The sequence below is a fragment of the Rousettus aegyptiacus genome, unplaced genomic scaffold, assembly GCF_014176215.1.
Source record: "Rousettus aegyptiacus isolate mRouAeg1 unplaced genomic scaffold, mRouAeg1.p scaffold_m13_p_12, whole genome shotgun sequence".
Lineage (NCBI taxonomy): Eukaryota > Metazoa > Chordata > Mammalia > Chiroptera > Pteropodidae > Rousettus > Rousettus aegyptiacus.
Genome location: NW_023416287.1, coordinates 39,947,744 through 39,963,004, shown reverse-complemented (window position 1 = coordinate 39,963,004; position 15,261 = coordinate 39,947,744). Strand labels below are relative to the sequence as shown.

Genomic DNA, 15,261 nt, shown 5'->3' with positions numbered 1-15,261 from the left:
CTGTGGGACAATTATTACCGTATATTTAGTTTTATCCTTTCTACTTATGTGTTGCTTGAGCTTTTCTGAAAGAAGAGTAATGAGCATATGTACTTTTTGCTAAATATTTATTTTTAAACAAACGAAGAGATAAATGAATTAAATGTATAGCATAAGGAATAGGAAAAAATGAAAAGTGAACTCCAAAAATAATCAAAGGCACTAAAAGGCAAAAGTTCCTCACCACAGTGGTCTTCTCTATAGATTTCTTCCTGGGGAGGAGGAAATCCTTGGCTGAGGAAGTAGAAGATGCACAGACCCTAAGGCAAGAATGGGTTTGACAAATCTAAGGCACAGGGTGGCTGAAGGAGAACAATCTAGAGGGAGCATGTCAGGGGATGACACATGAAAAGGACTAGGCCATTCCTGCTGGTCAAAGTTCCTTTCTTCATTGAGGTTTCAATCATTTGTTGCAGCGCAGTGGACTGTAAATCCCAGTGACCAAGTTCAGCCCTGAGATCCTGCACCTATCCACCCACCCAAATAATGGATTCCTGTCTGAAATAGATGATTTTAGTGTCCCCTTGTTAGTGGTGCCTCCAGAATTCTATGTACTGGGTAGGGACTGAGAGGTACCAACCGAAGAAACTCATTTGGAAACAGTTTTGCGATAGGGAACATAGTATTTTTATTTAGTTTGTGGTAAATAAACTTTTTTAAAATAACCATTTTTCCTAAGGATGGCTTTATTTATTCACAATTTCCATTAGAATTAAACATTCATCCTCATTGAAGGATATACACTTTTAAGGTAGCTTGAGGAGGCTGGTGGAGATTCCGAGGAGTGGAGAGTCCTCCACAAATAGCACCCCGGGGCGGTACCACCCAGGCTGGATAGGCTGGGAAGTACACACGAAACCGGGATAACGAGAGAACGCCGCTTTGCACCCACCTCTTTGCGGAGGGGAGGTGACTCATGCGCAGCTGCCGGGCAAACGGCCTCGTTCGCATGCGCGGGGGCGGGGTGAGCGACGGCGCGGCGGATTTGCTGCCGATGCGGGCCGTGGGCGGTGTTTACGGTTCGCCTTTCCGACCTCCGTGCCCGCGCCGCCGCCCTAGTATCGGTCTCCGAGCAAGTCCGGCCCGGCCCGGCCGGGAGCTACAGCGAGGCGCTGGCGCAGCCGCCACCGCCGCCGCCGCCGCCGCCGCCGCCGCGGGCGCAGAGGTCGCCAGGGCCGGTGCAGGTGGGCGTTGTCTCCAACCGCCGTCCGGGCAGCGTCCGCGGCGCGCCCATGTCGCCGCCCGGGCGCCGGCCCCGCCTGTGGTCCTCTGGGACCAGCCGCTCGCCACCTGAGGCCCGCGAGGAGCTACGGCGCCGCCTCCTGGACCTCATCGAGGGCAACCGAGTGATGATCTTCAGCAAGAGCTACTGCCCGCACAGCACGCGGGTAGGCGGGGCAGGCGCGGTCGGGGCCGAGGCCGCGGGGGGAGGCGGGGTCTCCCTGCGGCGCTCCGGGCTTCGAGCTGCCTTTTCTGCTCTCAGCGAGGGGAGACTCGGAATCTTTTCTCTTGGGTGGCGACTCGAAGCCAGGGCTGGGTCTTTTTGCTCGGTTCCTTCGGCGTCCGTAGAGAGGTAGCCAGAGGGCCAGGCCTTCCGGAGCAACCGCCACCGCCTATACTCCGACCGACTTGGTTTGGGATCGCGGCCTGTGGGATTAACCGCTCATCCTTTCCTTCCTGGTGTTGGCTTATTTATTAAGAGCTTTCCCAGACAAATAAAAGAATAAAAAGTTTAGTCCTCTTAAGAGTAATGCGAGGAGAGGCCACGACTTGGGAGTAAACTAGAGCTGGAGTCATATCCCACTACCTGTGTCACCTTGACCAGGTAACAGCTCCGCAGAACCCTGGTTTCCACATTTTGTAAAAATGAACTTAAGAACAGGTGTAAACGTAGTATGCGATAGTGGGTAATTTCAGCTATATTGCACAGTACCTTAACTTTGGGCGATCTAACTGGGAATCCAGCATTTTTATGGGCAGATTTGTTCTGAATTTTAAAATAACCCACATAGAGATGAGCACTTGGAAGATAAACCCATCTATATTATAGGGACTTTTAATATTTGTAATTGTGCTTCACAGTATCAGGAAATTGAAATGAAATATGCAAAAGCATAAACTATTGAATAGGTTCCTGGACCTATAGGCTTTGTTCTTCAAATTTATTTTCGGGTTTACATTGCCTTATATATTATTTCATGAAACATGTGTATCATGCACGTATATCTTAAAGAATAAAGAAACAAGCTAGTACTCCAGAAACCTCCTTGGATGTCTCTTTGTGATTACATTCTCCTCTCCCCTCAGAGTTAACCACTATCCAAAATTCCTTGCTTTTCTTTACGGTTTTACCAAATACATATGTATCCTTAAACAGTATTTTGTACATATGTATCCTTAAACAGTATTTTGTTCCTGTTGGCCTGTTTTGTCATTTTATGCAAGTAGAATAATATGTATTTTCTTGCAACTTTTTTTCTTCAGCTGTGGTTTGTTAATTTTCATTACAGAAGCATTCTCTAGCATGAATCTGTTTATTGATTCTGTTGTTTCTAATATTGTTGTGGCCGCCGCCAGCCCCCGAAAGACATACTGACCACCAGAACTCAGTGAGTTATAGGAAGCACTCTTTATTCAGCCAGCTGAGTCTGCCAGAGGTACGCAGACCCCAAATTAAGCAGCCCCGAAATGTAGAGGTACAGGGTTTTTAAGCCCAAAATCCCATTCTTCATTCTGTCTAAACACAACGGTCTATCCTTCTTTTATTCATTACCTGTCAACTCATAGGTCAGGTGCGTAAGCAGGGTTACAGAAGCAGAAAGCTTATTGTTGGAATGTTATGTTCCTATGAGTGACAGCCTGTGTTCCCATGGACATAGCCATGTTCCCATGGACACAGCCAAGCAGTAATTTTCCTGCAAGTAATAAATTTCTGGCAGTCATTTTTCAGCCATTACAATATTTTGCTCTTAAAAGCAATACAGCTATTTCTATTCTTTCATATATCCCCCAGTGCACATGTACAAAATTTACTTTAGAGTAGATAGATACCGTGAAGCTGAAGTCATGGAGGGTGCATTATTTCTACCTTAACTAGGTGATGCCAAACTGTTTTTCCAAGTGGTTATGTTGTGGGATTCCCGAACAGAGAGATGGGACACTGAGGCTATAAGCAGGAAGCAGCGTTTATTGATGCTGGCACCCGCTCAGTGGGTTCTTATCCAGAGGCTGATTGTAACATACGAGGCAGTTTTATATAGTCTTGTCATTCCTACACAACTACAGATATAAGGAAGAACAGTGGTTGGTCGGCAAACTATGAGAAAACTGATGTCAGCCTGAGAGTCCTTGGAAGGGGGTGGGGGGACAGTCAGGAACGAAGTTGTTTGAGCAGGAAATGGCCAGGCAGGGTCAGGCTACCACAGTTATACCAATTTACTCTCTCACTGGCAGTGGGTAACAGTTCCCCCTTGCTCCATGTCCTTGTCAACAGTTGATATGTCTAATTATTGCCATTTTGGCACTTTTGAAGTGATGTTTTGTTGTGGCATTAATTTTGTATTTTCTTGGTGAAAGTTGAACATCTTTTCATGTGTTTATTAGTCATTTGAGTTTCCTCTTTGATGAAATGTTCAGGTCTTTTGCTTTTTTTCTCTGTTAGGTTGTTTTATTTTTGTACTGACTTACAGGCATTCTTTATATATTTTGGATACTAATTCTTTGGTTATATGAATTGGAAAATCCAGATTCGGTTTTTCTTTTCATGCTCTTTATGAAATCTTTTGGCTGAATGAAGTTTACAAGTGTAATGTAATTGAGTTTATCATTCTTGTTCTTTTATGATTTGTGCTTTTTGTGTCTTATTCAAGGAATCTGTTTCTACTCTGAGGTCATAAAGATACTCTCCTGTTTTAGCTCCTAAAAGTTTTAGAGCGTGCTTTTCACATCCACCTTTTTTATTCCACCTGGACTTGATGCTGATGTCAATGGAGATCCAGTTCATTTTTGTTCTTTATGGCTCAGCAGTTGTCCCTGCTTCACTTATTGGAGAGTCTGTCCTTCCCATGCTAGTTTGAATGCTTTCACTTATACATTGGTCTGTTTTCAGGCTGTGTTTTCTACCTCTGTTTTTTTTTTGTTTGTTTTTGTTTTTTTTTTTAAATTTGTCCTTTGGAGCTATTAAAAGGGCCAAGAGATCAGAATTGTGCCTGTCCTCTGCTGTATCACTGGGGCCTAGAGTGTGCGTTGGGACATGTAATGTGGGTTGAATGAATAAATGGTCTTAAGATTATTCTAGTCAAACCTTTGTCAACACAGAAAATCTTAGGAAAATATTTTTCATTCTGTTTGTTTCTACACTCCCAGTAATGTGGCCACTACTTTGAGTCCTCTTACATAATTGGACAGCTCTTATTAGAATTTTTTTAAAAATCGAGCCAAATCTATTCTCCTGAAACATTTACTCACTTTAGGAGGTTAGTGTTTGCTCCTGTGTGCAGAATTAAGAACGCTGCTTCTACTTGGATGACAGATCTTTCAGCTTTTTCCCCGGGCGTTTTTCTTGCCTGGCTAAGCAGTCCACTTTCTTATGTGCTCATATCATCTGTCTTTACATGTGATTCCTCACTAATTCTATTTGAAAGTAGTTTGACCACGAACTTCTTAAATTTAGCACCCAAAGTGGACACCATTTTCCACATACGTTTCTTGATTTGGCCATTAATATCATTTAGCAAGTGTTACTGGGTGCTTAGTGTTGTGAGGGACACAAAAATGAATAAACCGTGGTCTTACCTCTCAAGAATTCATGGCCTAATTGAGCTCTAATCACCCAGCTTTCATGTACAGAAGTGCCTGTGGAAAACAAGTGCAGTGAGAATAAGAGACAAAAACAATTACTTTGTGGGGGATCAGAAAAATTTAAGGAAATGATATTTAAGTTGGTCTTTGAGAGATAAATTGGAAGTCTGTAGTAAGGAACAGCATCCAGCTGAAGAAGTAGTGAAAGTAATGACAGGAACTGCTGCAATGACAATAGTGGGGTTGAACACAGGGTATATGAAAGGAGATGGGCAGAGTAAATTGGAAAATGACTGGAAGTTTAATTTCGAAGTCATATTGAGGAGACCTTAAAGTGCTTGTAGATAAGTGTGGACTTAATGATTCAGGCAGAGAAATCATCTCAGACTTCTGAGAAGAAGAGTGAAAGGGTCACACCTGTGATTTGAAAATTGGCATTAGTATGAAGACTAGATTACAGGTGGAAGCATCTAGCCTAATCGGAAAGTCACTGTTAAAGTCAGATACTAAATGTATATGTTTAGTGGCTCAAACTAAATAGTGAAGAAAATGCTCTGATTTCTTTTTAAACCCCTTCTCCACATTAATTTTAACCCATGTTTTCTCAATCTTGATTCATATACTTGTGGGTCAACTTCCATTGCTCGACTTTTATTTTTTAATAGTAAAATATAGACAACACAGTTCACTATTTTAATAGCTTTAAAGTTCAGCAGCATTAGTACATTTACATTGTTTTGCAACCATCATCACTAATCTATCCACAGAACTTTTTTCATCTTCCCCAACTGAAAGTTTGTATACATTAAATAATACTACCCTGTTACCCCTCCCTCAGGCCCCATAAACCACCATTCTCTTTTCTGGCTCTATGAATTTGACTGCCCTAGTTGCTTCAATACAAGTGCAGTTATGCAATGTTTGTCCTTTTGTGATTAGCTTATTTCACTGAGCTTAATATCCTCAAGGTTCCTCTGTCTTATAGTCTGTGTGAGCACTTCCTCCATTTTAGGGCTGAATAATACTCCTTGTATGTATGTATATACTACATGTTTATCCATTCATCCATTGATGGATGCTTGAGTCACTTCCACCTTTTGGCTATTATGGATATTACTGCTGGGAACATGGGTGTAAAGATATCTGTTTAAATACCTCTTTTCAGTTCTTTTGGGTATGTACTCAGAAGTGTAATTGCTGAATCATATAGTATTTCTATTTTTAATTTTCTGAGAAACCACCATCCCATTTTCCATTGTGGCCAACTCATTTACATCCAAAACAGTGCACAAAGATTCCAGTTTCTCCACATCCTTGTCAACACTTATGTTTTTTGTTCCGATAATAGTTATCCTAAATGGGTATGAAATGATATCGCTGTGGTTTTGATTTGTATTTTTCTGATGGCTAGTGATGTTGAGTATCTTTTCATGTCCTTATTTGCCATTTGTTAATGGCTATTACTTTCTTTAGGGAAATGTCATTTCAAGTCCTTTGCCAGTTTTAATTGGGTTATTTTTTGTTGTTGTTGAGTTTTAGGGGTCCTCTATATGTTTTAGATATAAATCCCTTATTAGATATGTGATTTGCAAATATTCTCCCCAATTCTTGGGTTGCCTTTTTATTTAGTTGATAGTTTCTTTTATGCACAAACATTTTGTAATTTTTATGAGGTCCAATTTGTCTGTTTCCTTTTGTTACTTATGCCTTTGGTGTCATAGCAAAAGAAAAAGAAAAAAAAAAAAAGCCATTACCAGACACAATGCCATGAAGCTTTGGCCTGTTTTCTAAGTTTAATAATTTCAGCTCCTACCTTTACATATTTGATCCATTTTGAATTAATTTTTGTGTATGGTATTAAGAATCCAGCTTCATACTTTTGTATATACATACTCATCCAGTTTTCTCAGCACCATCTGTTGAAAAGACTGTCCTTTTCCCCTTTGATCTTGGCACCACTAACCAAAATCATTTGACCTGATAGGCAAGTCTTTGTTTCTGGGCTCCCTCTTCTCTTCTATTGATCTATGTCTGTCTTTATGCCAGTACTACTCTATTTTGCTTACTATAGCTTTGTAGCAAGTTTTGAAATCAGCGAGTATGAGACCTCCAACTTAGTTCTTTTTTTCAAGATTTTTGGCTCTCTGAAGTTCTCTTGAAATTCCATATGAATTCTCGGATGGGTTTTTCTATCCACAGTTTGTTTTGGGGACTTTGATGAAGATTACACTAAACTCACAGCTCACTTGGGGTAGTATTCACAACTTAACAATATTAAGTCTGCTAATCCATGAACATGGGATTTCTTTCCACTTACTAGTGTGTTATTTAATTCTTTCAGCAACATGTTATAGTTTTCAGTGTACAAGCTTTTGCCTCCTTGTTAAGTTTATTTGTAAGTATTCTTTTTCATGCTATTGTAAGTGGAATTGTCTTAATTACTTTTTTTGGATTATTCATTGTTAGGTAGAAAAGCAACTGATTTTTTTTTGTATTCACTTTGTATTTACAACTTTGCTGAATTTGTTTATTAGTTAACAGTTTTTTTGGTACAATCTTTAGAGTTTTATACTTATAAGATCATGTTACCAGTGAACAGAGGTAATTTTACTTCTTTTCCAACTTGGATGCCTTTTATTTCTTTATCTTCCCTTATTTCTCTGGCTAGGACTTCTAGTATACTCTGTTGAATAGAAATGGTGAAAGTGAGCATCCTTGTCTTGTTTCTGATCTTGGAAAAAATGCTTTCACCATCAAAGATGATGTCAGCTGTGAGTTTTTACATCTCACCTTTAGTGTATTGGGGAGCTTTCTCCTCTTATTAGTTTAAGTGTTTTTGTCATGAAAATGCTGAATTCTCTAAAATGCTTTTTCTGAATCCATTGAGATAAATGTATTTTCCCCCCCTTTATTCCATTGATGTGGGTATTACGTTGATCTATGTTCATATGTTGAACCACCCTTCATTTTAGGAATAAACCTCACTTGGTTATGGTGTATAATATACATTTAATATAGTGTTGAATTTGTACTTCTGGTATTTTATTGAGGATTTTTGCATCACATTCATCAGGGATATTGGTCTGTAGTTTTCTTGAAGTGTATTTGGCTCTGGTATCAAGGTAATGGTGGCCTCATAGGGTGAGTTTAGAAGTGTTCCCTCTTCATTTTTTTGGAAAAGTTTGAGGAGGATTGGTGTTTATTCTCCCTTGTATATGGTGGAATTCCAGTGAAGCCATCTAATCCTGGACTTTTCTTTGTTGGGAGGCTTTGAATTACTGATTCAGTCTTCTTACTAGTTCTAGAATATTCACCTTTTATATTTGTTCATGATTCAGTCTTAGTAAATTGTGTTTTTCTAGGAATTTACACATTTCATTCAGATTATCCAATTTGTTAGTATACAGTTCATAATACTCGCTTGTAATCCTTTTTATTTCTGTGAAGACAGTAGTGATGGTCCCTCTTTCATTTCTGATTTTAGTTATTTGAGTCTTCTCTATTTTTTTCTTAGTATAGCCAGGGCATGTCAATTTTGTAGATGTTTTCAAAGCACCAGCTCTTGTGCTTTTTGTTTGTTTTCTCTTTTTTGTTCATCTCTGCTCTAATCTTTATTTAATTTCTTCTTTTTTGCTAGCTTTGAGTTTAGTTACGTTCTCTTTCTAGTTCCTTAACTTGTAAAGTTAGACTGTTGCTTTAAGATCTTTGTTCTTTTTTAATATTAGCATTTTACAGCTGTAAGATTTTCTCTTTATCAGTACTTTCACTGCATCTCATAAGTTTTGGTATGTCGTGTTTTTATTTTACTTGTCAAGGTATTCTTTCATTTTCCTTGTGACTTTTTCTTTACTTCACTATTTAAGAGTATGTTGTTTAATTTCCTCATATAGTCATGCACTGCATAACAATACTTTGGTTAACAATGCACTGCATATATGACAGTGGTCCCATAAGATTATAATGGAGCTGAAAAATTCCTATTGCCTAGTGACCACATAACTGTGGTAACCTCATAGTGCAATGCATTTCTCACATGCTTGTGGCGATGCTGGGTGTAAACAGACATACTGTGCTGCCAGTCATATAAAAGTGTAGCACATACAATTAGGTACAGTGCAAAAAACTTGATCATAATAAACGACTATATTATAGGTTTATGTATTTACTATATTATCATTATTTTAGAGTATACTCTTTCTACGTATAAAAAATTTGGTGTAAGTATGGTATGTTATGCCTGCTGCAGCCTCATATACCTTGTGTTTACCATGTCTCTTGATTGCATCCTTTTCTTTTGTGTTTGATTTAATCTCATGTTGTTTTATAAATTTAGTGTAGCTTCAGTGTACATTGTTTATAAAGCCTACTACAGTCGTGTACAGTAATAATGTCCTAAGCCTCACATTTACTCATCATTCACTCACTCACGCACTCACCCAGAGCAACTTCCAGTCCTGCGAGCTCCATTCATGGTAAATGCCCTATACAGGTATACCATTTTTTAAATCTTTTTACCATATTTTTACTCTAGCTTTTCTGTGTTTAAATATACTTAGATACACAAATACTTAACATCGTGTTACAATTGCCTACAGTATTGAGTACAAAAACATGTACAGCAGTAGTCCCCAACCTTGTCGGCACCAGAGACTGGTGCTCCTTTGCAATCTAATGCCTGATGATCTGCAGTGGAGCTGAGGCAGTGCTGCTAGCTAGCACTGGGGAGCGGCTGCAAATACAGATGAAGTGTCACTTGTTCTGCTGCTGCTCACATCCTGCTGTACTGCCCAGTTCCTGACAGGCCATGGACTGGTACTGGTCTGTGGCCCAGGGTTTGGGGACCCCTGCTGTACAGGTTTGTAACCTAGGAGCAGTAGGCTATACTATAGCGCCTAGGTGTGCAGTAGGCTATGCACAATGATGAAATGGCCTAATAACACATTTCTTAGAAGGTATCCCTGTGTCCTTAAGTGGCGCATGATTGTATTTCTGTATTTTCTAGTTTTCCTTCTGCTGTTGATTTCAATTTCATTCTGTTGTCATCAGAAAATATACTTTTCATGATTTCGGTCTTTTTATTAAGACTTGTTTTGTGGCCCTAGCATGTGGCCTATCCTGGAGAATGTTCCATGTGTACTTGAGAAAAATGTGTATTCTTCTTTTATTGGGTGGAATGTTACGTAATAAGCCTTGTAGGTCAAGTTGGTTGATAGTGTTCTTCTAGTCCTCCAGTTCCTTACTGACCTTCTGTTTGGTGGTTCTACCGTTTTTGAAAGTGGAGTATTAAAGCATCATATAATTGTAGTTCTATCGCTTTCTTCAGTTTGGTCAGTGTTTGCTCTGTATTTTTAAAGCTCTGGTTTATATTTTTATAATTTTTATATCTTCTGGGAATATTGATCCTTTAATAAATACATTATGTTCTTTTAAGTTTCTTGTAACAGTTTTGACTTAAAGTTTCTTTTGTCTTGTGTTAGTATAGCCATCCCTGCTCTTTTTGGTTACTATTTGCATCAAATATCTTTTCCATTCTTTGTCTTTCAACCTATGGCCTTAGCTCAAAAATCATTCTCTTCTAGACGGCATAATGTTGGATCCTGTCTTTTTATTTGTTCTGCCAACCTATGTTTTTGATCGAGGAGTTTAATCTGCGTACATTAAAGTCATTATTGTTAGGGAAGGACTTTGCCATTTTAAAATTTGTTTTCTGTATATCTTTTAGTTTTTTTGTCTCTCATTTTCTTTCTTACTGTCTTCCTTTGTGTTTAGTTGATTCTTTGTAGTGACATTTTTTGAGTCCTTTCTCAATAACTTTTGTGAATTTTTGATAGATATTTTTGTAGTTCCCATGGGGATTACGTATAACATCTTAAAGATATAGTCTGTTTTAAACTGATGGCAATTTAGCTTTCATTGCATACAAAAACTCTAGTCCTTTATAGTTGTGCCCCCTTATGTTATCAGTGTCACAAATTACATCTTTATTGTGTACTGTTTTATAGATTTATAGTTATTTCATGCTGTTGTCTTTTAAATCCTTAGAGAAGAATAGAAAATATAATTACAAACCAAAATTACCACAGTGCTAATTTATATGATTGTCCATATGTTTACCTTTACTGGAGACCTTTGCGTTTTTATTTGGCTTTGAATTCTTGTCTAGCATTCTTTCAACTTGAAGGATTCCTATTCCATTTCTTATAGAATAAGTCTGGTATTAATACTCCTTCAACTTTTGTTTATTCGAGAAAGTCTTAATTTCTTCCTCATTTTTGAAGCACAGTTTTTTGCCAGATATAGAGTTCTTGGTTGATAGATTTTTTTTTATCTTTGGCACTTTAAATCTATCATCCTGCTGCCTGTGGCCTGTAAGGTTTCTACTGAAAAATCCACTAATAATCTTAGGAGAATTTCTTGTATTTGATGATTTTCTCTTCTTTTGCTATTTTTAAGAATTTGTCTTAATGATTCGCTTTTCTGTTGCTACGCTTAGGAATTTGTTTTTGTCTTTCAACTGTTTGATTACAGTGTTTCTTGGTGTGAATTTGTTTGGGTTTATCCTTCTTGGAGTTTTTTAAGCTTTATAATATTTGTATATCCATGTCTTTTCTCCATTTTGGGAAGTTTTGGGGTGTTATTTCTTCAAATAAGCTTTCTTCCTCGTTTTTCTTCTGGAACTCCCACAATATGTTTATTGTTTTGCTTAATCTGTCCCCATCTCCCTTATTCTCCGTTTGTTTTTCTTCACGCTTTTTTCTTTTGCTACTCAGACTCAATAATTTCAAATTCTCTGTCTTCAGATTTGCTGATTTTTATCTTCTGCCTATTCAAGTCTGCTGTTAAACCCCTCTAGTGAATTTTTCAACATAGTTATATTTTCCAGCTTTACAGTTTCAGTTTCTGTTTGGTTATTTCTACCTCTTTGCTGATATTTTCATTTTGTTCATATATTGTTTCCTGATTTCCTCTAGTGTTTTCTATCTTGAGATAGTTATTTTCAGGTCTTTGTCTAGTAAGTCTGAAGTCTATTTGTTCAGGTATGTTTATGGTCATTTAGTTTTTCCTTTGAATGAGCCATATTCTCTTGTTTCTTCGTATGCATATAATCTTTCATGGAAAATTCTGTATGATACAAAATAGTTGCCTCTGCCAGTCTTGCACACTGGCTTCATGCTGGGGAAGGCCTTCACTAATCAGTGCAGTATGAAGGCTTCAGATCTTCTCAGGTGTTTTCTAGGCATTTGTTTTCAGTGAGGCTGTATGTGTACTTTACACACATGGGCCTAATCCTGTGTACATGGCTTTAAAGTGTGTTAAATTGTTTCAAAGTCTCTCCTCTGCTGCTGCTTGAGGCCTTAGCTGATTATGTTTTATTCCTCTGCCTGTTATCCTTTGCCCCCAGGGGTCTGCAGATTTGTAGTCTGCTTTTGGTTTTCATGAGCCATGCCTACATCTTCTCATGGCCTCCCCCTAGCCTGAGACCCCAGCCACTTTTGACTATCTGAATTCTGAATAAGGCATCACAGAGACCAATCCCTTAGACAGGCTAGAACATTGCAAAGTTGGTCTCTCTGCTCTCTCCATATTGTGGAAGGCAACTGGAGCCTGGTATACCGCACCCCTCTTACTTTGCTAGGCAAGGGTGACTATAAATATCACAAAATTATCCAGCAAATGATTGGCATATACTTGGTTGCTGTAGATCTTTGACCACTTTCCAGAGCTTCTATTAAGTTATATTACTTTGAGATCATTGAATTTACTGGATATATAGTTTGCTGTTTTCCATCAGATTTGGGACATTTTTTGTCATTTCTTAAAACATTTCTTCTCTTTTATTTTTTTTCTGATATTCACACTGTGCACATATTGGTGTGCTTAATTGTGTCCCATATTGTCTAACTATTTTTTTCTTTTTTTTTTTTCTGTATCAAGTTGCATAATCTCTATTGGTCTATCCTCAAGTTTGCTAATTTGTTCTTCCGCCAAGTTAAATCAGCTGTTGAGACACTTTAGTGAACTTTTCATTTTAGTCATGGTACTTTTCAATTCCATAATGTTCATTTGGTTGTTATTTATCATTCTATCTCCGTATTGATATTTTCTATTAGAACAGACATCATCATACCTTACTTCAGCTCTTGAAAGATAGTTTAACCCTTGAAACATATTTACAATGGCTACTTACTCTAATCCAAATGACATCTGGGCCCTCTCAGGGATAGTTTCTCTTGCCTGCTTTTTTTTCCTGTGTATAGATCCACTTACTTGTTTCTTTGTATGTCTAGTAATTTTTTGTTGAAATGCAAACATTTTAGGTAATTATATTGTAGCAAGGCTATATACTTGGTCCCTCCTTTTCTGTGGCTTCTTTTGGTTTGCTTGTTTTTTTCTTTGTAGTTAGTTAGCTGTATTATTTTAGGGAATTTTATTTCCACTCAAAGATATAGCCTTTGATGTTACTTCTGAGGGTAGAGCCTTTGGTATCTGCACAGTCACCTTGGGATGACAAGGATTTTAGTAGGGTTCTTGTTGACTGTCTGTGTTATGTTTTTTGTTTTGTTTTGTTTGTTTTTGTTTTGTCTCTGTTGGTATCATTTCTAGATGTTAGGTGCTACAAATCAAGGGTAGTTGTGCTGTTGTTTTTTACGATGCCCTGGAGTGTAAATTGTTCCACACTCTTATTCAATTAATTCAAGGCCCCTTTGCAGAGATAGTGTTTGAGGCAAGTTTGAAGCTTCTCTGACCCTAGCAGGACTATTTTTAGCAATCTCCTTCCCTGGTTTTCTCTGGTAAACTGGCTGGCTTACCAAGGTTAGCTTGTTGAGCTCCCAGCCCCCTCTTCACTGCTTACCACCAGAATCCCCATTGTTTTCAAGAGCATCCTTAGACTTGAACTTCCCCACAGTTTACTTAAAATAAAATTATTTCCTTTGGGTAGAGGTTGAGAGCTCTCTTATCTTATGGCTTCTTTCCCCAAGTAAAATCTCAGAGACCTTGCTCCAGAGCTGGGCTTGGGGACAGTGACCCAGTTCTCTTGGGTAACAGCTCTGCTTTATGAGTAGGGCTCTTGGTAGGGCAGTAGCCTCTGGTCTTTTTGGCTTACCTTTACCAGTTTAGAACCTCTTCTGACAAGTGGGCTGAGGCAGAGGTGATTAGGTCCTCAGTATTTTCAGCCAGGGGTAAAGCCTTTGAACTTTGGGTGGAGGAAGTATGTTGTTGGCCACGCTCAGAAGAATGTAGCTTTTGCCACTCAGAGCTGTGGAGAGACCGAGAAATTCTGGCAGTTAGCCCCTTCTGTTGCATGGATTTCAGGAACTAGGGAGCCCCATTTTCTTGGCTGCTCAAAGTGGAGCTTCCATTAAGCTGACCTAGGGCAGGGGAGGAAAGGTGTAGTAGGTCATGGCCCAGGTGGCTCAGATGCTCCCAGTTCTTACTGACATCTAGTAGATTTTCTTGAATACATGTTTCTTCATTTGCTGTGTGCTCTTCAGACAATTTCCAGAGAGTTTAAATGGTTTTTAAAAGTAATTTTCACCAGTTGTGGGTGTTTTGTCAAGGAGTAGGTCTGCCAGACTCCTCATCCTCCATCCTGGCATTAGAACCTCTGGGCTTTATCTTGAGGGCTGAAGGCATTGAAGATGTAAGTATTGGTGAAAAGTGGGCTTTAAAAACCTACTTCGGCTGCAGTTTAGAAAACTGGAGGGGACAACTGGATGCAGAGAGAACTCCTAGGATATTACTGAGAAATTGCAGTAATGGATGTTGGTGCACAATTTAACATAGCAACTGTGGGAAACTAGAAAGTTGAACTAGTTTAACATAGAGAATTGTTAAGACTAAGTAATTTATTGGATGGGTGGAGAGTTTAATTTAGGGTAGCAAGATGTTGTGAGAGAGGGAGGCATTAAAACGACTCATAGTCAGTGCTTCACAAATCGTCAAAATGTAGGTTCTGATCCAGGGCCTGATTCTGTGTGTCTAACAAACTCACAGGTGCTCCTGGTCCTCTGTCTCCTATTTGAGAAGCAAGGCCCTAGGGTTTCTTGTTCAGGCAACTGGTGAATGGCGGCAGTGTGCATTGTCAGTTTACTTGTCTGTTTCTACTACTAGATGGCAGGGATTGTATCTTGTTCATTGTTATATTTGAGTACAGAGTAGGTGTTTGATGGGTTAATATTTATCGAAGGACTTAATATTAGAAGGAAACACAGAGAGAGGAAAAGGATGTGGAAACAGATGAGTTTCATTTTGGGCATGTCGCATGTGAGGTGCCTCTGGGCATCCAGATAAAGAAATATTTTTGCCTGTCTTGAGTTCAGAAAAGGGATTCGGGCAAAAGTTACAGTGTTGGAAGTCGAAGATTCAAATGATAAAAGAAGGGAATAGATAGGTTGAGATGATTCTGGGAAGATGTGTGGA

The 15,261-nt window shown here is 38.8% G+C and overlaps 1 protein-coding gene across 2 annotated transcripts in view; it reads left to right on the top strand.

The window, feature by feature from the left end:
• Positions 1–1,063: 1,063 nt before the first annotated feature.
• The window catches only part of TXNRD3 (thioredoxin reductase 3), a 48,702-nt gene continuing 34,504 nt past the window's right edge, over positions 1,064–15,261 (top strand). Inside the window, exon 1 of one of the 2 annotated variants that reach the window (XM_036229745.1) lies at positions 1,064–1,427. In XM_036229745.1, the coding sequence (XP_036085638.1) occupies positions 1,272–1,427 (156 nt within the window). In that variant the 5' untranslated portion in view covers positions 1,064–1,271. The remainder of the gene's footprint in view (positions 1,428–15,261) is intronic. The other variant, XM_036229744.1, reaches the window with a different exon arrangement.